The 24,608-nt window shown below is 37.3% G+C and overlaps 1 protein-coding gene across 1 annotated transcript in view; it reads left to right on the top strand.

Moving 5' to 3' along the window:
- tgfbr3 (transforming growth factor, beta receptor III) overlaps positions 1–24,608 on the top strand; it is a 109,167-nt gene that overhangs the window by 22,386 nt on the left and 62,173 nt on the right. The window contains exon 3 of the mRNA XM_084129511.1: positions 13,787–13,974. Within this exon, the coding sequence (XP_083985637.1) occupies positions 13,787–13,974 (188 nt within the window). The remainder of the gene's footprint in view (positions 1–13,786; positions 13,975–24,608) is intronic.

The raw sequence follows: 24,608 nt of genomic DNA, 5'->3' as shown, positions 1-24,608 counted from the left end.
TTTACTGTCATGAGACTAGACTTACGGTGGTTTAGTTTAATTAAAAACATATTCTTTATAGCTTTGCTGCACATGATCAGGTTTCAGGTTATGTAACATAGCTCAGCATGGTTGGAACATTGTTTCTCTTCAAGGTGTGTCTGAAATACTGATGATGTATTTAATGTTAAATGTTGCTCATAAACCATTTGTGATGCGATCTGGGAAAACCCATCACATGGTGAAATTTCATCTATTACGATACCATGTTAAAGCTGGTTTTAAGCAATTTCCAAATCTGTTTTTATTTCTTTCATCGTTTGTCGGTAACGACAATGGCTTTATGGTTATCTCAAGTCAGCTGATCGCTATGATTTTCAGAAACGGAATTTTGAGAAAAACAGGTTTGATTAACAGTCACGTCCTGCTAGCGGGACGATTGGTGCTCTTTTTTTATTGCCTTTTTTTCATATCACATATTTTAGCAATCATCATAGATTAGGTATCATTCCAAAGCTTACTAACTCAAAATTCATCCTGTGAAAACAGTTTTGAAATTGGACGATTGAGAGGCGAGCAAGATCTTTTAAGCGAGCAGCTACTTCAGACTCCGTTGTTCTCTTGTGCTCCGCATCTCACAATAACGTTGGATAACCCCCCCCCCCCCCCCCCCCCCCCCCCCCCCCGAAAAAAAAAACCTTGCATGCCGTTGTAATTTACACAGGACTGGTGGGAAATGCGCATTGATATACCTTTATTCTAGATGTTATGTGGTTTATTTTGCTAGGTGAACTGTCTTTGTAGTGTTAAGGCAAGACACGGCAGGCAAAAACATCAATTTTCATGCAGTGGTCAGTTTTGAGATTTTGGGCTAGTTTACTCCTTCAATATGTGTTCTTTCAAGCTGCTATAAAGAAAACGTTGAAAATATACATTAAAATGTTTATTTTATTACATTTTGTTTACTTGCGGCAGTAAGTTTCTCCTGAATTTACCAGGAAGTTAGCATTCCAACGTGACATGCCGAGTTCTGTCTGTTTACTGAAGTCTGTCATGACCGGTATCGCTGTAAAGCTCTGAGTCTCCTGCACAACGCTATGTAACCCAAATATGGGCATTTCCTTTCTATCAGTAACCAATCGTGAATGTCCAAAGGGGGATTTAAAGCTAACTACGATTTCTCATTTAGAGCTATTTAAATCTTTAACTGCCGTTTTCTCAAAATGAGTTTTTCATTCTCCAGTATAAACTTCTCAGCCTGTGTAGCACCTGTGCACACCAAACTTTCCAGTTATACACTTAGCAGTATTCTGAAGATATTTTCAGAGGGATTTGTTAATAAATCATTCCTGGCCTGATTTATGTGACATTTTAATAAAAAAAATATGGCGAAAATCTATTTTTATGGCTATGGACAGTATATTTTGATTTCCTAGGTAATGAAAGCTCCTGAAATCCCTCCTGAAGTTTTTATTTTCATCTTGTGTGTAAACAACGAAAAAAGAATGTTGCACCTGGCTTTATCATATGTTCAGATCTATCTACCGAAAATATATGCAAAATCGTGCATATTTAATGAGATAATGCCTAATTTGCATAATTAAACATACAATTTTCTAAAACTTGTAATACATTTTTTTTATATACTTGTGTAAGTAATCAACTGAGGAAGTTTCATGGTGATATCTATTATTTCAAAATTTTACCCTATTCACCTGTAGTGTCTCGCCTTAAGAGAAGGAGAGCTATGGGCGAATATTTTTTGTTGGCACCTCCGCCGTGCGTGTTCTTAAAGAGAAAGACAGTCTTTTCAGCTTGCCACTATAAATCGCTATTTTTCTGCACTAAACTATTGAATTTTGCCAAGATATATTTAGAGATGATAGACAAGATGTTATAGAATAATAATTTACTGAAAACCCAATTTTGACAAAAAAACTAACAAAAAACTGACATTCAACCTATTTTTAGACCGTACTGAAAACGTACCAGTGCGACATCCGACTGGTTTTCCCAGATCGCATCACATTTTACTTTATTAATTTAATGATTTTGAAGTGGAAAAGGATGAGAATACATGTGTTGGTGTTGAATTGGTGTTATCTATTGTAAATTGATTGGATTGTAAAAAATTGACAGGCTGAAAAATACAGGTGGATATTTAGAAGACTAGTTATTACATAGTTGTTACATAATAGTTACATAGTAATAACATGATTATTAATATAAGATGACTGACAAAATATGTAGTTACATTTTTTAAATAATGTGCACAGAATCATTCATAATATGTCCAAGAACACATATTCTGAACATATATTGTGTGTTTTTTTTTTTTTTTTGAATTTCACATCCAGGTACAATGAGAATGAAAAGTACATTGTAGTGTTGTGCATGTTGAGTTAGAGGGTTTGTTTTCTTCTCTTTAGAAAAGCTGTATCAGATTTGGTTTTGCTGGCAATGAGGGACTGACATCATTTCCTGTGCCCAAATCCAGGCCCTTGGCCTTTTACCAAAAGTGTCTATGAATCAAGTATTTTTCTTGGAAGTTTCTAGCTTCATTTTAAGTGGGCACTTCAGAAGTAATTTGAGTACCCTCAGTGCCAGAAATGTTCTTGTTTTGAATTTCTACGAGAGCATTTCCTGCCTCTCCATGTGACCTTAGCCATGTTTCACTCACTCTCTAAATTCAATAATGCTCAAGAACTGCTTTGAGTATCTGCGGTTTGAGATAACTCTCTGTTATTTTACCCTGAAGATTTAATCTGTGTGAAAGCAACAATAATTCTCAGAAGATCCGAGGACATAAAAGCAAACTGGTGGTGAATTAAAAGTGAAGTGAGAGTGAAGTGTCAGAGTCCCTTTCTATTTTCTGCTTCTGTAAGCAATACTTCACCTAAAAATTAAAAGTCTTACTTTACTCCCCCATGCTATGAAACTCCAAGTTTCTTTTGTGGAACCAAAATGGAGAAACTTTGAAGACTGAGCTGGTTGCTCATTTCTGCCAAATTACAATAAATTTAAAAACTTTAAAGCTTCAAAAATGATGCAAAAGCACCATAAAAGAGTTGTCTGGGCTACTCTGCGCTCTACTATCAGTCACTTTGTGTTATTGCTTAGAATTGAAATTTAATGTAGTTATTTACTGAAAAACTACTTCTTTTGAGTTAAATCTTTTCAAAGAATCACTTTATCGAGTTCATAAAACTGGTCTGAAATTGATTCATTCACAAATTTGATTGATTGAGTTGATTTAAAGGGATAGTTTGTAAATTTTGTACTCATTTACTCACCAAATGCTGTTTCAGACCTGTATGACAATGGTTATCGTTTGAATTTTAACAATTTCCGATTCTGCTTATTGATTCCGATTCTTATTGATTCCTTATTTCGATTCCAATAAGGTAAAAAAAAAAACCCCGTATGTTTACATTTACTCTAAGTCTGATTGCAAAACATTTCATTGTAGCTGAATACCATGAACAAAATTCAACAGGCTAAATAACACTTAAACAAGGAACTTTTGCTTTTTTAAACTATAGTTTAAAAATACCATAGCAAAAACAACTAGCCTAATATAAATTTCAGGTATTATTAAAGGCATGTAAACACTGAATAAAAATAAATAAATAAATTAGAAATTGCACAAATAAATACACCTGAACAAATATACGATTGAAATAAACAGTGTTTTAAGATTTTCAGGTATTCAGATACAGAAACTGTTATCAGTAAAATAACACTGCAATTTATAAATTAAAATATACATTACAAATATAGTTGATTAAAATGTATTCAGTCAAGAACAGCTAATGAATTTTTCTCTTTGTCATTTATTGTTTGATTAACGTTATTATAGAGACGGCAGCAGAACTATTAGGCTGCTGTCACTTTAAGAGCTGCACGGATCCAATATACTGCTATGCGTTGTCTTTGTCAACTTAAGACATAAACTTTACGTTCACTTAAGACAGAGCCAACTGTGTTTACGAGGATATTTTAACATATTTTTGTGTGTATTTGTCCGTTCAAGTGCAAGATGGGGAAGAGAACTTCAGTATCGCGCACTATTCAGAATTAGAGGCGGATTTCTGTGCTCACTTTTTGGATGTGTGAGCAGCACAGAAAACAGCAGGTCTTCTTGTGCTTTAATGGTTTAAATTCATATTAAAATGCACACAAAGGAATTGATAAGAGGAACTGAAGTTTAATTTTATAACAAGTATCCGATTCCTGACCTTAAGTATCCGAATCCAGAATTGGAATCGATTTTCGATTCCCAACACTATGTATAACTATCTTTCTACTCTGGAACACAAATAAGATATTTTCAAAAATGTGCTTTCTTACCAAAACAATTAAAGTCAGTGGGGTCCAATGTTGTTTGGACCCTAACATTCTTCAATATATCTTATGTTGTCTTCCGCAGAAGATAAAAGTGCAGGTTTGGAACTAAATGAGGGTGAGTGAATTTTCAATTCGAATGAACTATTCCTTTACACTTTGGTCTATTCCTCACACAAAATTACATTAAAAGACTTGTATGCACTTATGGACTACTTTTAGTCCATAATATTTTAATGGGGCTTTTACCCCCTTTTGAAGCTTGAAATCTTCAGTACCCATTCATTGTAATTGCATGGAAAAGAGCAACCAGCACAATCTACAGAATTGCTCCTTTTGTGTTCCACTGAAGAAAGTCAGTCAGGTTTGGAACGACATGAGAAAGAAAAAGATGACAGAGCTTTCATTTTGGTGTGAACTATTCCTGCAAAGCTCTCAAGAGCAGCAAAAAGGTTTTTGGGCCTCATCAGATGCAGGGGTTCTTCTTTTCACATCTTTCACTTTTTCACTCTCAGTGAGCACTCTGAATAGTTTCTGTGTTGTACAGTATGGAAGCTCAAACACGTGGTCCCACGTAAAGCTCCGGAAAGTCATGCATCGACGCTTCTCACTGTATGAGCTCAACGGGGGTGGCATACACGTGCACTGCTTGTGTGGACACTCTCTTACACTCTTACTTTTGTACACACTCTACTGCGCTATCATGTCTATTTTCTGCTGTACCGTCTCATTTGTACAGAACAGTGTGGGATTTTTTTTGTGTTTTTTTTTGTTTTCTCTCGGTTTTACCCACAACCTGCCATTCAGGTCATTTCATTTGCAAGTGTGAGTTCGGACACTGTTTGTATTTCCCCACCTCAGAATTTGTGACAGGATGTGTGTGTGTGGTTTCTCTGTTCAGAGGTGCAAATGCAATATTTTTGCAAGTAAGCAAGATAATGATGCTGGTGGAGATAGAAGTGAATTTACTGTAAATGGCAGGGAGCTGTGTGTGTGTGTGTGTTGTCAGAAATGTATGGTATAGACCCAGTTACAGATGTGGTGTGGGTTTGTCACTGAGCATCAATGAAACAGGTGCATGTGGGCGTTAGTAACATATTTCTCTTTGCAAGGCAGCAGAGGCTTTGACAGGTTGTCACAATGTTTTTTTTTTTTTTTTTTTTTGCAGCGCAGTATGTGTTTACATTACACAGTTCATCTGGAGCTAGAAAATACATTTGTTTAAAGTACATATTGTTTACGGTGTTAAAGGAGAGAATTCAAATGTTCCTTGATCCTTTGACAGTTAAGAGTTTGTTATACTATAAAAATACCCTGTAAGTTTCAAAACTCAAAACTTTCTTGTTATTCTAAAAACTGCTTTTATTGAAACCAAGGCCAGCAAACGACAGGATCTAAAAAGCGGAGACTTGTGACGTCACAGGGCAGCTTTGGCCCCAACCACTGGAGCGTTAGTGAACAGTGACATGAGAACGAGAAAAGATCGATACAGGATCAATATACCATTACCTTCCAAACGATCCTAATGCTAGGATTAGTGTTGTCAAAAGACCCGGTACTTCGGTACCAAGTCGGTACAAATTTTTTTTTAAACGTCACGGTACCAGGTTTTCTCAAACCCGGTACTTGATGCGCGTGCATGCCCGAAGCGCGTGCAGTTGCGTCCTCTTCATAAAAGCGCTGATGGCGATCGGCGGTGCTGCTGCTGATGTGGTGCTGATGTTTTTGCGCGTGCAGATACGTTATTATCGTGTCGCCCACCCCTAATTTTCTCTATGGTCGTTTGGGACTGGGGAGGGAGTTTTGAGCTCTCAAGGTTTGATAATGTTTTCATAGTACAATTAACTTTTATTTCTCAAGATCAAGGATAATACATGTATATATATTTCATGACATAACAACTTAAAATGTTTACTTATTTAGCACTTTTTGGACACATAGACATTATCACAAAGTAGCTTTAAAGGGTGTCAGACCTAAAACCCCTCAAAGAGGTGACACAAGGCAACGAAACCTCCATGAGGGTAAAGAAGAAGTCTTTTGAGGAACCAAGGTTGAAAGTGCAGAGCTGGTAGAATACAACATTAGAAGAAAGATCAGAGGTGTATCTGAAGTGTTGGGATTTGAAGCTGAGCTCTTTAAGGTGCGAGAGTGCTGGGCTGCTTTTCAAGCCTTTAGGCCTGCTAAACTGAACAACGGTGTCTCTTATTCTTGTATTTCTGTGGGCGTCCAGCCTGGAGCTAGCAGACAGCCACAGACCCTAACAGCTGCCAGATAGGACCAGTTTGACCTCTGCTCGCTCAAAGAGGGGGAAAAAACATGGAGATATGAACAGTCATCCTCAACTGGATGGAAAGACTTCAATTTTAGCTTTCATAAAACGATAAATTATGACCAGAAACAGAAAAAGGGGTACAAGATGCACCACTTGTAGGAAAATGAATAGGAGAAATCGAAAGCAACTTGAGCAATAAATGTCCTGCCTTCAAGTTAACAGAGCCAATACGGTTGCACATTTGCGCAACTTTTTTATTATTCTTTTTTTATTTAGCATTTAGCATGAGAATTAGCATGATTTGAGCTGTTGTGGACAGTAACATATTGTAAATAAGTAAATTTTTCGGTGAGACTTTTACATTGACTTTACTATGTTTCAAAGCATAACATTGTACTTTTTACTCCACCACATTTCATAAAAACGTACAGTTCTTTCGTTATTTTGAACTGAAGAAATCAACACCCACTCCGAGACGCGATAGCCATGTCTTATTAATGGACGAGCCGATAATTTTTGTCTCTTACACTGTGTCTACATCGGACACAGCTTTTGTTGTGCCGCAACAGCTAGAAGCTTTCCATGGATGCGACAGCAATCATTGCAAATCCATTTGTCCTTCGTTTTAGAAGTAGTGGAGTATATCAGAAATAGAACGGGGCGTCAGTTTACTGTCGGAAATGTTGTTGTGTCGCGCTGCATCCATTGTAGACAGCATCACTGATTATAATGGGTTCTATTTGCTTTTGTCGCACAGCTTGTGTCTGTTGTAGGTGTTCACCAAGGCTGCATTTGAAACAGTAATGTTGTGAAATATTGTTAAAATTGGAAATAAGCTATTACTCCAGTCTTCAGTGTCGCAGAAATCATTCTTATATGCTGGGAGCCTCAGACAGCTTTGGTTGTCTTTCTATGTGAGAGGACAGTCCATTTGGCCCATTAAGAGAATGTAATGAAATGTTTTAATAACTATTATTGGTCTTGTGTTGGACTAAATGCTTCTTTTTGTCTCCCAAAGCTCAACAGGACACCAAGGATGGCACATATTAAAGGGGTGGTTGATTATGATTTTACTTTTCTAACTTTAGTTAGTGTGTAATGTTGCAGTTTGAGCATAAACGACATCTGCAAAGTTATAATGCTCAAAGTTCAAAGCAAAGGGAGATATTTGCTTTTAAAGAAATAGCTTTTTAAGGACTACAACAAACGGCTGGTAGGGACTACAATGAGCTTCCTCCCGGGTTAGTGACATCACCAACCCTAGAATTACATAAACCCTGCCCACGTAACACGATTTATAGATTATCAAGACAGAATATGCTAACCAATGACTAGAAGATAACTACACATAAGCTACAAAAATTCATCAACTAACCATTCAGAAACGTCCTGTTGCTTCTACATGTTGTCACTTCTTCTTGAGTCTCTCCATCTTTGTCTGACTCTTGTTTGAACATAAAAGGCTAAAAGTTTTTGAAATGTTCAGTGCATGTCTGTGTGAGTGCAAGCTGATGAAGCTCCGCCCCCTGTGCTGGGAGCAGCAGCTCATTTGCTTTTAAAGGAACAGACACCGAACAGTGCGTTTTTGCTCACCCTCAAAAAGTGACAATTTTAACATTCTATATAAAAATTTATGTGGGGTATTTTGAGCTAAAACTTCACATACACACTCTGGTGACATCAGAGACTTATTTTACATCTTGTGAAAGGGCATTAACCACCCCTTTAATTATATTTAATGTTTTATATTCTTCAAAAAATGTAGTGTTTTTCCAGATAATTTGAAAGAATAATCTTGCCTCATCAACTTAGAATAAAACTCTCCCACAGAAGACCTATTTTTAAAATAAATATCTCTCTTGAAGTATACACTATACAAAATGAATGTATTGAAAGCATTCAGGTTCATTTTTTTCTTCATGGGAACGCATTTTTGTTTATGGCCCCTGATTTCAATTCCATTTTTGTTGGAGAATCACACAACAAATGCTCGGCTTCCCTCTATTATTCTCCAAATCATCCGTATTTTCTTTCCCCGAAGCACTTTGTCTTGTGGGCCCTTTTCCCTAAGCAGTTAAATAAAGAAACAACATGGCTGCCCAATAAGAGCTGTAATCTTTTGGCCGTCTTCCAGACTCTGGCTGGCTGGTGCTTGTTATTCCTCTGTTCACTCTGTGAAGGAAAAAGTGAGTTTGAGTGATCTCAGCCTTTGGTGAGGGACGAAGGCGTGATGCCGTCGGTTAGACAGGCAACAAACTCTGTTCCGCTGGGAGGAAGAGGGAGGTAGTGGAGGAGGATGGAGTATTGAAGTCACACAAGTGACTGTTAACCTCTTTATCTGTGATTTTAAATCTACGTGTTTTCCCAAAAAGGGCTGTTTTATTAGAGCACATCAAAGTGCAGTTTCCTTGCGCACTTACGAGATTAAGTCAAGGGTTGCGTGAGATTGATCAAGCCTGTAGAAAAAAAGAAAGAAAAAAAACCTTTGAAATTCAGAGGTCATTCAAGCCTGGAATGCAAGCGTTTCTGTCATCACTACAAATACCTTACTGTTCAAAAGGTCTGTAAGATTTTTTTTTAATGTTTTTGAAAGAAGTCTATGCTCACCGGCTGCATTTAATTGAACCAAAAATATACAGTAAAATGTACAAAAAGAACAAAATAACTATATCCATGTGAAATAAACATTATATATTCTTTATTGTCACTTTTGATTTAATTATGTCCTTAAACTGACTGACCCCAAATGACAATGGCAGTGTATATAGGAAGTCACCTAAATATCTTGATTCTGATATTATTTAAGCTACATAATGTAATGTCATTCCAAACTAATAAGAGCTAATATGCTGTGGAACAAAGAAGTAAAAAAGAAGATTTCTGAAGACTTGGAATATAGTGCACAAGTCCTGTAGGCCATTTTTATGATTCTTTTGTGGTACTTTTTGTTATTATGGAGCCCCTATCTTCATTTACTTAAAATATATGGAAAGGAGTGACTATATTCTACATAATCGTAGTAACCATATTCACAATAAACTATGTGGCGTACGCCGATTTTAATCACAACAAACAGGCATGTAAACACCTTAATCACATTATGGGTAATGTGCGGTTTGTATTGTATGCAAGAAAGAAAGTAATGCGGATTTGGAACTACATGAGAGAGCACAACATATCACCAAATCTTCATTTTTGGATGAACAACTAAAATCGGTCTTTGCGTAACACTTTACCTGAAGACAGTTTGAAGAGAGGAATCTTTCTATCTCCCTCTCTCACACACTATAATAGTTTCCAAATGTTTTTTCTGATCATTATCGCATGTGGTTGTGTGGTTGTGTGTTTGTCGTGTTGAAGCTGAAATGTGAGTGCATGGCGTGGACAGAGAAAGAAAGACAGACCTGCAAGAGGACTTAACCTCAAGCTCTCTCGCGGGAGCTTACTTCCTCAGGAAAAGACTTTGTACGTTTACATGTGTCACTCAGTGTGGTTGAGGAATGTGTGCATTAAAGTGACCATTTCTAAAAAAAATCAGTCAGTCAGCTCTAAGAATAATTGGCTACGTTCAGGGTTAGTGGGCAGTTCCCCACTGCTGCAACAACAATTGCAACAACTGCTGAATGATGAATCAGTATTCAGATTATAGATGAATATCTAGCTATCTTCTGCCACTCTGAACTGAAATCTCATTCTCCTGCATATTGCTTGCTAAAATGGCTGTCTCTGATGAAATCTGCAAAATCTAATTTTGGCTATAGCTAGCCACTCACAAATGCTGCATCCGAGATTGTGTGCTGTCAAAGTAGGTGATGCATTTGCAAGAATGTAAGAGCATTCTTCTTACAAGTTCAATGCTCTAATAGTATGCATGTGTTTAGACATACAAATCGATTATGACGTCTCCTCCATTTAAGGTAAAAAAAACCCTTGCAGCTGTGGTTAGCAGAACTTTACCGTAAAAAGTTTTACAGATTGACCATAAATTTACAGTAAAAAAACAAACAAACAACAAAAACGTATATTTCACAAGCTGAGGTATGGTGCACAGTGTCATACACATAAACAAAAAACATTACATTACAAACATTAATAAGAAGTTATTATGTAAGATATTTATTTACTTATTATATAAAATAAAATGTAACATAAAACCCTAATGTACATAACTTATAAGAACAAACTAAGAAGAAAACAGTTATTCAATGAAAAACCATCGAGTGGTGTCAAACAGAATTGTGGGAATGTCAATTGATGTTTTTTTTTTCATTGTAAATTACAAAATGCTTTGTTCTTTTTCACTTGCAATATCTGTAAAATTGCGTTAAAAATTCGAAGATACGCTGATTGTCATACAGAAACTTGTGATTAATTCGTTAAAAAAAAAAAAAAAATTTATTCAATCAACAGAATTGTTTTTATGTGTCACAGTTGAAATGAATTCAAATGAAAAGTTTCCCCAATGTATCTTTTTTTTCTTTGAGACTCATTGGAGACACACTGGCTTTACTGTCTGAGTCTGCTCATCTGCCCAGGTTGTCCTGAGCTTTATCGGCTGATGGGTAAAGGGTAAATGCAATCATCCCATGCTCCTTTGCTTTCTCTTGGCAGGAGAGACATAGCTGTAGGGACCTCTGCACACACACACACACACACACACACACACACACACACACACACACACACACACACACACACACATACACACACACACACACACACACACACACACCCTTATGGGTCCTTCATCTACTAGATTTGGTAGCTGATTACCATCTGAGCTCGAGAGAAACATTCTTCATTCATCCTCCCTTGTGATCTTACTGCCATTTGGCATGTCTCTTGTTAAAGCTGACCTTCAGCTGGAAGGTGCCCAACTTATTAAAGCACAACCTAAACACAAATGGAGATCTAATGACCTGCGGTGAATTAGACCAGACAAGTCTTGTGACCATTCGAAACGGAACTGCACCTTGAACCTTTCGCCATCATTTCAATGTAGCTGCCAAGAGGGTCCTGTTTAACATTCATCACCGATGGCTGAACAGTATCATTAGGTGCTGTTATCTTCACACAGTGCTTGTTTTTCTCCTCATTATTCCATGATCTCTTTCTCTGTTGTGTTTCAAGGTCATGGCTCAGAGCGTGTGTCCGTTCCAATTCTACGGTACAAACACATCACTGCTTGCTTAGTTTCTGTGGTAAGAGCCTCACTGACCTCCTCGAATGTGGGCCAATTAAAGGAGTCTCTGACATAGGAGGGCACTAACGTGTGAAGCCTTTTTGCTTTGTGAAAGTGATTAAGAGGGTAAATCTTCCCATTTAGGGAGAGAGAGAGAGAGAGAGAGAGAGAGAGAGAGAGAGAGAAAAAACTGTAGAGAGAGTAGAGGCTATTAACCCTTGTGTGGTGTTCATATTTTTGTTACTCAGCCAGTGTTCGTGGGTCTGGTGGACCCGCTGCATTTTTGGGTTTTTAATTCAACACTATCAAAAATGTTATGTTAAAATACTCAACAGATGTTTACTTCATCCCAATTACAAGCAATATAAACAGCATATATGGTTAATATTTTCTCTTTACCTTTGTTAGATCACATTTAAGAATTGCAACCTCGTGTGGGAATGGCAGGAGTAGAAACACAAAACTCACTCTTGCACTCTTTCACACTTACACACAATCTCTCTCTCACACGCACGCACACACACACACTCATGCACACACATACACACACCCACAACACACACACAGACACACACAAAACACACACACACCCACACACACACACACACACACACACACACACACACACACACACACACACACACACACACACACACACACACACACACACACACACACACACTCACTTGGATATGTGGTGTACGGTCACTCTCCATAGGCATAATGTTTTTTCTAATGTACAAACTGTATAATCTATCCCCCTACACTAACCCTACCCCTAAACTTACCAATCACAGAAAACTTTTGGCATTTTTTGAATTTCAAAAAACACCATTTAGTATGTTTTAGTATGAGGACACAGATGTCGTCATAAACCATGTTTACGTTGTAATACCCATGTCATTATACACATTTGTGTCCTCATAAACCATATACAAGAACATACACACACTAACAGCAGGCCCTGACAGGAGGAGGACAGAGTAAAGGTACACAGGACCTACAATTTCTACACTTTTATTAGCCCCGGGTCCAGTGGACCCGAACATCCTGTGTGTAATATAAATGTGTAGGGGGGGTATACAGTGTGTTTTCATTGAAAATGTGTTCTGATATATATTCCTCACAGAAAATGAGCCAAGGCCAATGAGTCTCAGTTTGAAAAAATAATTAATTGTATCATTTTTCTTTTGATAAAAAATGAAAACGGGTCCAACAGACCCGAACACCATACAAGGGTTAAAGAGGACAGATGGATAGAAAGAGTCTTGGTAATGAGCAGGAAGTATGCTGTGTGCCAGCTTGTGTGTTTGTGGCTTGTGTATAATCTTTATTATGAATAATAATAATTAATCAGTATATGATTATACACATTATTTATTCATTATTTATTTATTTATTTATTTATTGATATATACAAATAAAAAAAAAAAATATATATTTTTTTATTATTATTATTACTATTATTACTAATCTAAATCTAAAAAAGTTGTTTTTATTTTAATTTATACATAATATATTTATTATTTAGTATTGCATTTTTGTATTTTGTATACATGTTAATCAGAATGCAATAGTAAATAAAATATATTACTTATAAATGATTAAAAACTATATAAATTAAACCACACAATCCATTTTCTCTGTACTTAATTTATTGTCTGTTTTGTCTATTTACATGGTTGCATAATGGTCGACCCTTATCATTTAACAATGACAGAACTGCAATATGAAAACACTGCTTTCATTTTTAATTGTGCAGATTTGTTGCTAAGGGTTTTTATTATAACTGGCTTGAACATAGCCATATGGGATGCTTTGATCTTCTGCATACTTATGGCATGGATTTGAAGTGACTTTACAGAGTTCTATGTAAAAGCCTGTACTAGTGATAAAATTGAAACAGTCAAACAATGTATCATAAGTAAAACACCATGTTTTCAGAATAATGAGGCAGAATGTGTATTTAGAATGTGTGTTCACGCCATGTTTTCTATTATTTGCAGGTCCATTGTCTCGGAGCCCTTGTGAACTTTTGCCAGTTGGGGTGGGTCACCCGGTTCAGGCCATGTTAAAGAGTTTTACTGCCCTATCAGGCTGTGCTAGCCGAGGAACCACCAGTCTTCCTCAAGAGGTGCACATCATCAACCTACGAAAAGGCAATGCACAAGGAACCAGAGAGAAACCAGCAGAGGTACAGTAAGGTTCCTTCACTACTAGGCCTCAAATGCTGCAACGGATCCTTATGTGCACTAAGCCCGTTTCATATGCATTGATTAGCTCATTTCAGTTATGTCATAATTAAGCATTTGAACACGAGAGGGATGTATGCTATCAGAAAACAGCATGACTTCAAATGTACTCTTAGTAAATAAAAATGTGAATCGAACAAACCCCAAAATTATAGTCAAGTTAAGTTTTAGTATTAACAATCTCTTGTGACAGCAGTTACCACAAAATAACAAAGTTGCGTTGTTATTATATAAATACATGTTATTAGCATACAGGCTAACTTAACTAGTGACACTTATTCATGCATTTATTAAATCAATTAACTTATAAATGCATTGATGCTATATTTAGCTAAAGTGTTGACACTAAGGGTAATGTAATTTTCAGTAGCGCATTTTCAGATTGGTGTAGGTTTTCCAATTACTATCTATTATGTGTGATAAATTGTTACTTCACTGTATCATGCCATTTTATTGAGCTGTTTCTCATATGTAGTACTGAGTCTGATTCAATCGATTAATCGGTCCGTTCGCAGTGTTTGCATGTTAATATATGATTCACTGGTCAAACTAAGGATTCACAGATCAAATGAATGATTCCAATTTAACCACTTCCATTTACAAGTCCCTTAAGCTCACCAAGGCTGCATTTATTTAAGTAATAATACAGTAAAAACTTATGAATTACTATTACAATTGAAAATAACTGTTTTCTATTTCTATTTTAAACTCTAGTTTATTAGTGGGTAGCTTGACTATATTTAAACCATATTAAATTGAGATGAGAATGTTGCTTCGCAAGCTACATTTTCAAAAGTAGCTTTCCCAACTCTGTTTTGCACTTTAGCAGTTATGTCTTTCAGTATTTTCATGCAGACTTAAACACAGACCAGCAGAAATGTTGTCTGACAAAAGGGATGTTAAGGACCCCTTGTGAGCACTATTTTAGATTGTTCAAATAGTAATTTCCCTGTTATGAAACATCAAACCACTAAACCTGGGAAACCTAGAGTTGTTTAAATGGCTTCATGGCAGTGCTGTTTCTTGTAAGTTTAACTTTCAATGATGAAGTGGTTATAAACATACTTTGATTTTGAACTTGGCTGAGGTGCGGTGAGTTGGCTGGATTGTTAAGTTGTTAGTTGGTGGGGGTGTTGTAGAAACAGCGTGGGGTGCGTCCAGAGTTTGAGTATGAATTGATGTTGTAATTGCTGGAAGAACTTCTTGGCCGAGAGCATTGCTGACTCTAGATGTTCGCAGCGAGACGGTACAATCTCATGTTTACGTTATCATTTCTGTAATTAGAGCGTAGTGCTTTAAGCACATGCACAAAAACGATTCTGATATGAACCCTTCCTGCCCAAGTTGTGCGTTTTTTTTAAATTCTCATTAGTAACCAATGAGTATGAAAAGAAAATATGTACTTGGAGAAAGATTGGCCTGCAAGTTTTCAGCCCTCACATATCACCAAAAACAACGCCATTGGGCCTCAGGAAAGTTTGCGGTACGTTTTTGAGGCTCTGTCTGGACTTTTGTGAGCGAAAAGGGAGGAAGAAAGAGGCAGTGAGAGGGGCCAGAAGAAGAAAGAAATACAGAAAGAGTGCAAATGGATGCAGTTGTCGGGCACTATCAGCCACGCGGATCGAGAAAGGCTTTTTTCCCCCTCTGGACTTTGTGAGGCTTGGGCTCACAGCTCTATTGAAATACAATATTGGTCCCTGCCGACACAGACAATGATGGCTTTAAACCGCCTCGCTTTCACTGTTGTGTGTTTTGCATCAGGGAGCAAGTATCACTCAACTGGGTCGGCGCAGACAAAAGGCTCTCTTCTTCACCCCTGCCAGGGTTCAAAGCCCACTTGGATTTTACTCCGTGACGCTCCATTAGACTGCCGCTCATATCCATACCATGTACTGAGTGCCCTCACGCATTGTAATCAGGATCGCTGTTGTTCCCTCCACCCTGACAGACAGGAAGCAGAAGAAAAGCACACTGGCCAAAGCACAAGAGCAGACCGCTGTAAACATCCGTGCCAGAGAGATCAGATTGTTGTTGGTGGCTTCAGTATGTGAAACAAAAGCCTGAGGAATGCTATCTGACATATCTCAGAAGAGTAAGCAACATGAAGTGAGCGAGCGAGAGAGAAAGAGCTTCTTTTGTTTGCAAGTTGTCAATCCCAAAGTCATTTGCAAACATAAGATTTTTCGACTTAAGAAAATTCACTCGACTTTTTTGCATGCTGCTTGCTGAAATTAACTACAGTCCACAGTCTCATGCTCAATTTGTCTCAATCAAGGGTTTCAGTCTTTATTTTCTGTATATCCAGTGTCTAAAAACCAAGCAAATGCAATGGTGAGTAAATAAAATAAAGCTATCTGCCAGTAACTTTATTAGCATCTAGCTATACTGTAACATGCATCAAGTTTATCTCCAGAACTCCATGTGATGACACATACTGTACAGTATGTGTAATATATCTCACATTAAGCCATGTTGCTGTTTGCCAGTGAGCCTTAGACTGGCTCATTACACTAATATATATTTTAAATAAAAAAATAAAATAAAGTTACTTTGAAAATGCAATTTCATGATCAATAATTTTACATTTTAAATGTAAAAAATTTTAATGTTAAAGGGGCTATATGTAAGAATTTTTATGAATTAATCATTTTTTTTATTATTATTTTTTTTTTATTGCCAATGTGTGAACAGCTTGTAACGAAACTTAAGAAACTAGAGCACCTCCTAGGGTGTCTATGAAAGCCTGTAGACTGATTTTTATGTGAAGGACTCAGGATGTTTTTGCTGAGAAAATCAAAAGGATGTGATATTAACACTTGCTACCGAAAGCCTCTCTTCCATTCAATGACACAAGAAATTAATACTTATATAATGTTCAGGATGATGCCAAAAGAGCCATTCTGAACTGTAATGTCAATGTGTCATGCAAAGAAAAAGGATACATTAAAACTATGGTCGCACATAGCCAGATCTAGATGTTCTCAAATACACATTATAATCAAACTATCAAAACAGCAGAGCTTGTGCAAAAATATCCACATCTCCATGATCAGATGCTTTCTTAACTGCTGTTTTCTCACTGCTGTCATCATAAAAACACCCTGTGAGTATATCGGGTTATTGAATCACGTTTAGTCTCTTGTACCTTACGTTTGCATAAGTGCAAGCAATAAGTTGCTGGCTGCAGTTCACTTAACAGCCACTGGCATCACTAATAACAAGGGTTTCTGCCCCTTTCATTTTGGAACCTGGTTTAAAGGTCCTGTATGCAACTTTTTTCGCTCTACTAAAGCATAAAAATGCCATAATATGTTTGCATATATTGAGGAAACATGCTAAGTTCACATACTCGTTTCTCTGAAAAACACTTCTACAGCCAGTAATTTTACTTTGAAATGTGCGTTTCCAGGCTGGAATGTTTGTTTTTGTTTTGGTCTGTGTGATACTGCACGTTGCCAGTTTGCCAATTTTCATTGTCATTTGCGCTCGTTCATATTGCGTGGGCTCAAACTGGCAACCCGACCCGTGTGAGCGCCGTCCAGTCTGAGGAGTCTGAGGAGCATGTGGCGGGAGAAACAATGATCTCCGATATTTTGAATTTGGACTGCAGAACCTATTTCAACCACTAGTTTTCATTCTTACAGACTGCACCTTTAAAGTCCCTGTAAAGGCAATTAAAAAAAAACAAAAAAAACACTAAACACATTATAAATGTTAGAAATGTATTGCTAAAGCACATTACAAAGACTGTGAACTGTGAAGTACTAAATTGTGGAGTTAGACCGTTAAACATTTTTTCACCATTGCTGTGTTCAGGATTTTTTGGGGGCGGGGCTAAAACGGTGGCTCGATGACGCACTGGAGGCACTGAGGCTGGTCCCTCCCCTAACAATATAACTAGAGCACATTCGCATCAGTTCGCCACTCAATCATTTTACACAAGATAGTTTAATAAACTTTCGTTGGAGACAACTGTGATTCACTGATAATCCGCTGTTACTGGTGAATGGGGCCAAACTGACTATCTCCCACCTCGGCCTTCATCCATCCTCGAGCATCCATACTGGCTGTAGCGGTGACAGTTGAGAGGCGGCGGCTGCTTTCCCGCGAGTGAGAGTAAGATTTTTTGAAAGACATTAATATTCTTTTCAGAAAGGATGCATTAAATTGATCAAAAGTTGAGCGTAAATACGTTGTTTAAAAAAACCAGCAAACTAGTCCAGCCTGGGAGATCTGCTTTTTCAGCAGGATTTCTGAGCGTGTAAGCGTCTCTAGGCGACTGATCCAAACAGCAGGTCATGGATAAACACCAGCAAGTCTGATAGCATGACTCCTCTGTGCACAAGCACCATGAGTCACAGGTCGTGCTATTGGATCCCATCCTCTGAATGTGCTTTGTCAGGACTTTGCAGTGGCCTGAAACCATGTCCTGGAGATGTGTGAAAATCAACATGTCTCAACTAGCCATCAGGATTCCAGCAGCCTACAGCGGAAAGCAGACTGGAGCTGTGCCGATGATGAATGAGACATGTCATTTTCTGCTATGCTATAGTGCCATTAGCACTTCGTTTTTGTTGGCAAATGGCTAAAGAGCTCAATTCTCCTATGATGCTATTGTTGTGGTTTTGTATCAGTATCTTGGTAACAGATTTGCCATTTTTTTGTGCTATTTGCACATAACTGGTTAACAGTTGAATGGAGGCCAAGACTGTGTTTACTCAGCACATTCTAGAGCCTTGTTGAGTCATGACTGCAATATGTCTTGGTTCGTTTTCCATATGTAGATTTATTATGTAAATTGTTCTTCATTTTAGTGGAAAAAGGGAGAATAGGATATGTATAACATGAATAATACAAAGCAAACGCTGCGACTAGCTTGGCAAGTACAAATGCAACAAAATAGAATTACAAGTTTCCATGTAGCTTCCTAAAATATGTAAAAAGCTTGTGGAGATGTAATTGCAGCGCCACTAGTGGCACCAAACGAAATGGCAAAAATAAAGATGAACTGTCAACCTACACATGAAAAAAATGCTATACTTAAAATGATCTCTTTACATTAAACTGGAGAAAGTATAACATCACAGAAATGAACAGTTACGTGCTCTTCATGCACCGTGCGTATGAGCGGATTTTAAGCTTTCCTCTTAAGCCTTATATGAGGTGAGTTTTGTCTACAAACACAGGAAGATAACACCGTTCCTCTCACTGCATTCCAAGCCGCAGATCTTTCAAAGATCGGTCCAGATGTTGTGCTCAGTGATCGGAAGAGAAGATTATGGATTCACTGAACAAACGTATAATGACAGCTGTTGATGTAGACACACTGGCGATCTTTACTACCTAAAGGACTATGGATCAGAATATAATCATACACACATATTTGGAAAATGTAGGACCAGATTGTTAACACATGCACACCGATTCTGATGTATTTTTTATCTTTTTAAGTAATAAATATATAAACATCCATAAAACAACATAAATGTACTTAAGACTTCATATTTAGCCTAGTAGGAATTCACAATATAACAGTACCATATTGGATATTGGTCAATATTTGAGTTATTATTATTATTATTATTATTATTATTATTGATCTGTATCAAGTAATATTGGATATTTATTGTGCATGCAGATTTTCCGATTTTTTTAATATTTAGATTACCTTTGCTCTCAACTAACACTCACTTTATTTTTAATAACTCTAATAATTAAATAATTTTTCTATTTAGATTTTAATTTTAGTCATGCTTTTCTCATTTTTATTAGTTTTTATATTTCTATTTAGCTTTAATTAGTTTTTATTTTAGTTTTCATTTTAATTTTTTTTTTTTTTAATTTTTTTTTTCAGCTTTATTTTTTTTTTGTAGTTAATTTCTTTTATTTCAGTTAGTTGCCATGGCAAGTTTTCTAAGTCTTTTAAGTTAGACATTTGACATATATATTTTTGACCCATTGAAAAGTGTTGTCTTGCTGTAAGTATAGACCTAACTATATTTTATAATTCTAATGGGAAAAAAATAAAAAAGCTTAATATGTTCTATGAAAACAAAGCTTAATATCTAAGCCAATTTTTTCTTTCCAAATAATCTATCTTGGTTTGAGTATGATTATGATGGAAGTCAAAAGTACAGATTATGCAAATTATTATTATAATTTTTTTGACACTGTTACCATGTGTCCAAAGGGCCCTTTGCAGTCAGATCTTTCTTTTAAAAACCACGACTCCAGTTACTGGTCTCGAATTCAGCTTGTGTGGCTCAGAAACCAGTAAACAATAACATCCCAAAGGGGAACTGTAGGGTCATTCTAATGGTGAAATTCTCAGAAGACTCTCATTCACTTAATATCTGTTTGTCACTGTGGTTGAAGTTCATGTTTTTGTCCATTGTGGTTCTCTGCAAGATAAAAAAAAAAAAGCATTGTCTTGCTAATCATACAGAATGCTGAGCCCGGGCATTGTCTTCCTTCCTTTGGGATTGCGGACTTTAGAAGTGTCCTAATGTCATGCAAGTCTATTTGTCCTTGACACGTTTATGCAGCCGAGAGCGCCGCATTTCTTATGGTTTACATATGAACCCCTCTTGACTATTTTTTTTGGACTGTTTCCAGATGTTCTCCATTTTTCTGTGGGGCCGTGTGCTCAGCGTGTACAGTATCCATTTGCTTGCTTCACTGTGCTAATGAAGGAGTGCTGGGTTACTCGGCACGCCAAAACTTTCCTCACCAGTTATATTTAAGAGATTTTATGTATTGACGAAACTTGACTCTGTCCTGACACCTAGCTCAGTGTCTCTCAGGCCTTGTTCACCTGTGTGGTCCCTGGCTGGATGGTTGGAGGACAGATAAATCTGCCTGTCCGTGACTCCTTGGCAGCACAGAGGAGGTTTGGAAGGGGCTGAGGCCGGTTTGTGGGGTCATGGCTGTGAGAGAGAGTTTGGCCCTGCTTCTTAAATGGAGAAAGATAAGCACCAAAGGACATCTGGTTGAATCACCATGAGCCTTGAAATTAACAACCACCTACCTGGGGCATTGGCACAGATGTGGCCTTCTGATTCACACACCCACACTTAAATCGCTAAACACACAACCAAAACCTTCCTTCTCTCTTCTCTCTTTTTTTTTTTTTTCACAGATAAACACACACACATACACACACTGTCCTTCAGTTCTAATCCAGCATGGAGACTGTAAGAGGGTCGTGTTTCATGTGCCCAGGCGCCACCGGCCTTCAACGACAGATGGATCAGATCCCAAGACATAAACAATTCAGCAAAGCCCTGATTTACTGCTCCTAAATACAATGTTGAAAACCTAGAGGGGCGATAGGGTTACTGGCCATCCCGGTTCCGCCAACTAGCGGGACTTGTCCGTAATACACTATGCAGCATTAAGATTTGCTCTGATTTGCAAAGGTAATGAATTGATACAACCTGATATAGTTGGTCTGACCAATGTTCCCTCTAATTTTTTTTCTTGCTGAGCAAAACTTTTCTCTATTTTGCGGATATTTTGGCAACCTGAGCAAAAACATTCTTTATACCAGAACTGTACAGCGATGTAGCTGATGTATTTTGAGTTTGCATGCTACACCTGTCGTAGGTGTATAATTGTAAATGTCTCAAGGTTTTGTTACTGTGCTGTGCCCATCATCAGTTATTTCCACCAAGCCACTCTTCCCACAACTAATTTGGCCTACATGGTTTTAACTCTACAGCGACACTTACTCTACAGCAGTTGACCAGACCACTGCAATTATTTCTCATTTAAACTATGATCAAATGGATTTCCCCACTCATTTCAGGTCTGTCCTCTGTGCGGCAATTTATTATTTCAGCGCGGCCACGCACACGCGCAGCTTAGAGGGAATATTGGGTCTGATGTGATAACTTTTACATTTGTTATTTATCACCAATTACTTAATCCTGAATATCCAGTACAGTGGCCTGTACTTTATGGAAATGTGAATCAAATTGCCATTTATTTAAACTTCAGTTGTTTAATTGATTTATTTATTGATTGAAATGTTCCAAGCCAGATTTAAACTTGTTTCCCACAATGAACTCTGTTCCAAAACTTAGACCTGGTTTCACAGACAGGGCTTAGATTAAGCCAGGATTAGGCCTTAGTTCAATTAAGACATTTTAAGTAGCTTGATGACTTAAGTAGATGAAACATTACTGGTGTGCATCTTGAGACAAAACAATGGCACTGACATATTTTAAGATATCTCAGTGCAAGTTGCTTTCAGTTAAAACAGCAATAATGCATTTTAGTCTGGGACTAGTTTTAGGGCCCTATCTTACACCTGGCGCAATGCAGCGGCAAGCGCAACGCAAGTTATCAGTCCGGCGCAGTTATCATTTTCACGTCAGACGCCACGTTGTTTAAATAGCAAATGCGTTTGCGCCCATTTGTGCGCCCATGGGCGTGCTGGTCTGAAAACAAGGTGCGTTCTGGCGCATTGTTGGCACATTGCTATTTTGAGGCAACAGAAATAGACTGTGCCATTGACTGAATGAACTGAAACCTAGTCTAAAGTCAATGGTGCAATATTTGTTTTGTTATTTAATGAGCGCGTTAGTAATGTGCACCTATAGGCGGGTATGCAACGCACGTACACTCTGCTTATTAAACACACAGGGATGCACAGCAGCACACAGACATGCCAAATATTTCAAATAAAAGGATTACAATGTAAAAGATTATTATTGTGTACATAAATATATGGTGGAATCCAGTTTGTCATGTAGATGGTCTGCTTGAGCAGTTCCGTTTGCGCGCATGAGCAGTTTCATTTGCGTTCTGGAGACGGCTTCTTTCCACTATCAAATTCCGTCATGTAAATAGCGAATCTGCCATGGCGTGAGTGCAACTGGCATTTAAAGGGAATGGGAGATGAGACTCTGATTGGTTTAGCGTACGTAAATCCCAAAACACACCCATTACTCATTAAGAGAAAAAGGGGAACCCTTTTAGACCATGCGCCTGGCGCGCCAACCATTTTTTACCGTCGTTAAACTAGCAAAAGTGGATTCGGACACGCCCTAAGTGAACTTGCGCTGTGCGCTTTAGACCATGCGCTTAGATCGTTAAAATAGGGCCCTTAGTGTGCTGATATAGTGACAAAAATTGGGTAAAAATTAATAAATTTTTAATTGCCTAAATTACTATTTTTATTGATAGTTCTCAGTATTGAATGAAATATGTTTCATTTTATAATCAGCATTTCTGGATTTATTAAAAATAACTATATATACTAACCTAACAGACAAGGTTAGGTTTTTTATCTTAAATATTATCTTAAAATATGTCAGTGCCATTGTTTTGTCTCAATATGTACACAAGTAATGTGTTTTTCTAAGCCACGTTTATAAAAACTACTGAAATGTCCTAATTGAACTAAGGCCTAATCCTGGCTTAATCTAAGCCCTGTCTGTGAAACCAGGCCTAAATGTATTAAAATATTTAAAATAATGATAAGCCATGACTTAGTGTTCTGTTATAATGATGGATCCTGAGTTTATTTATATTTGTGCCTCTGAGTTCAGAAACTGAGCAAATATGCACACTGTCTTTCTAACATCCTCCTGTTAGAAATAACAGCGTCACTTGCCCTTCATATTGTGTGAATTTTGCAAGCTGTTTGTCATGCAACCTCTTGGAATGTAAGTCAGGTCACAGAGTTCATAAATTCATCTCATTTTGTTTGAAGCGGCCATTCTCCTGTTTGTTTTGGACTGGGTCTTGGATGCGTGTTTACAGAGTCAGCATGAATATAGCCGGTCAGTCAGCCATTACGACAAGGTTAGTCTCTGAACGCTCCAAATCCTCCATGCCCCCTCACAGGCTTAACTCCGTCAGATAGAGGTGAACACACTGGGTCTGAATTGTGAGGAGTACATAGTACATAGTCTGAATACATAGTAATTGTACCTCATTGCGGTCTTTAAGTATTATTTTGGGGAATTTGTACTTTATCCAAGTACTGTTGCAACTAAAGCTTGAAGTCTTACTCAATAACGTTTTAGTGGAAGCTATTTGGGCTAAGTAATACTTTTATTCAGCAAGGATGCATTAAATTGACCAAAAGTGACAGTAAAGACATTTATAATGTTGCAAAAGGTTTCTACTGATTAAATAAACACTGTTCTTTTGAACTTTCTATTCATCAAAGACTCCTGAAAACATGTATCACAGTTTCCATAGAAATATTAAGCATCAAACTGCTAAGTTATTAATAAGCAGTTTTCAGCACTGATAATAATAAGCAGTTTTCAACATTGATAATAACCATTATTAATAATTGGGTACCAATAAAATTTGAGCAGCAAATAAGCAACGATTTCTGAAGGATCATGTGACACTGAAGACTGGAGTAATGGCTGCAGGAATAAATTACATGTTAAAATAAATTAAAATTGTATCAATATATCTCACAATATTACAGTTTTACTGTATTTTTAATTAAGTAAATGCAGCCTTGGTGAGCGTTAAAGACTTCTTTCAACAGTATTTTTAAATATCCTGTTTATATGCATTTAATGTCAGTCCAAATGTAAGAGTTTGTGCA

The sequence above is a fragment of the Abramis brama genome (genome assembly GCF_963993115.1).
Source record: "Abramis brama genome assembly, chromosome: 11".
NCBI classification, from domain to species: domain Eukaryota; kingdom Metazoa; phylum Chordata; class Actinopteri; order Cypriniformes; family Leuciscidae; genus Abramis; species Abramis brama.
The sequence above is the reverse complement of the archived record's forward strand: the minus strand, read 5'-3'. Positions and strand labels throughout refer to the sequence as shown.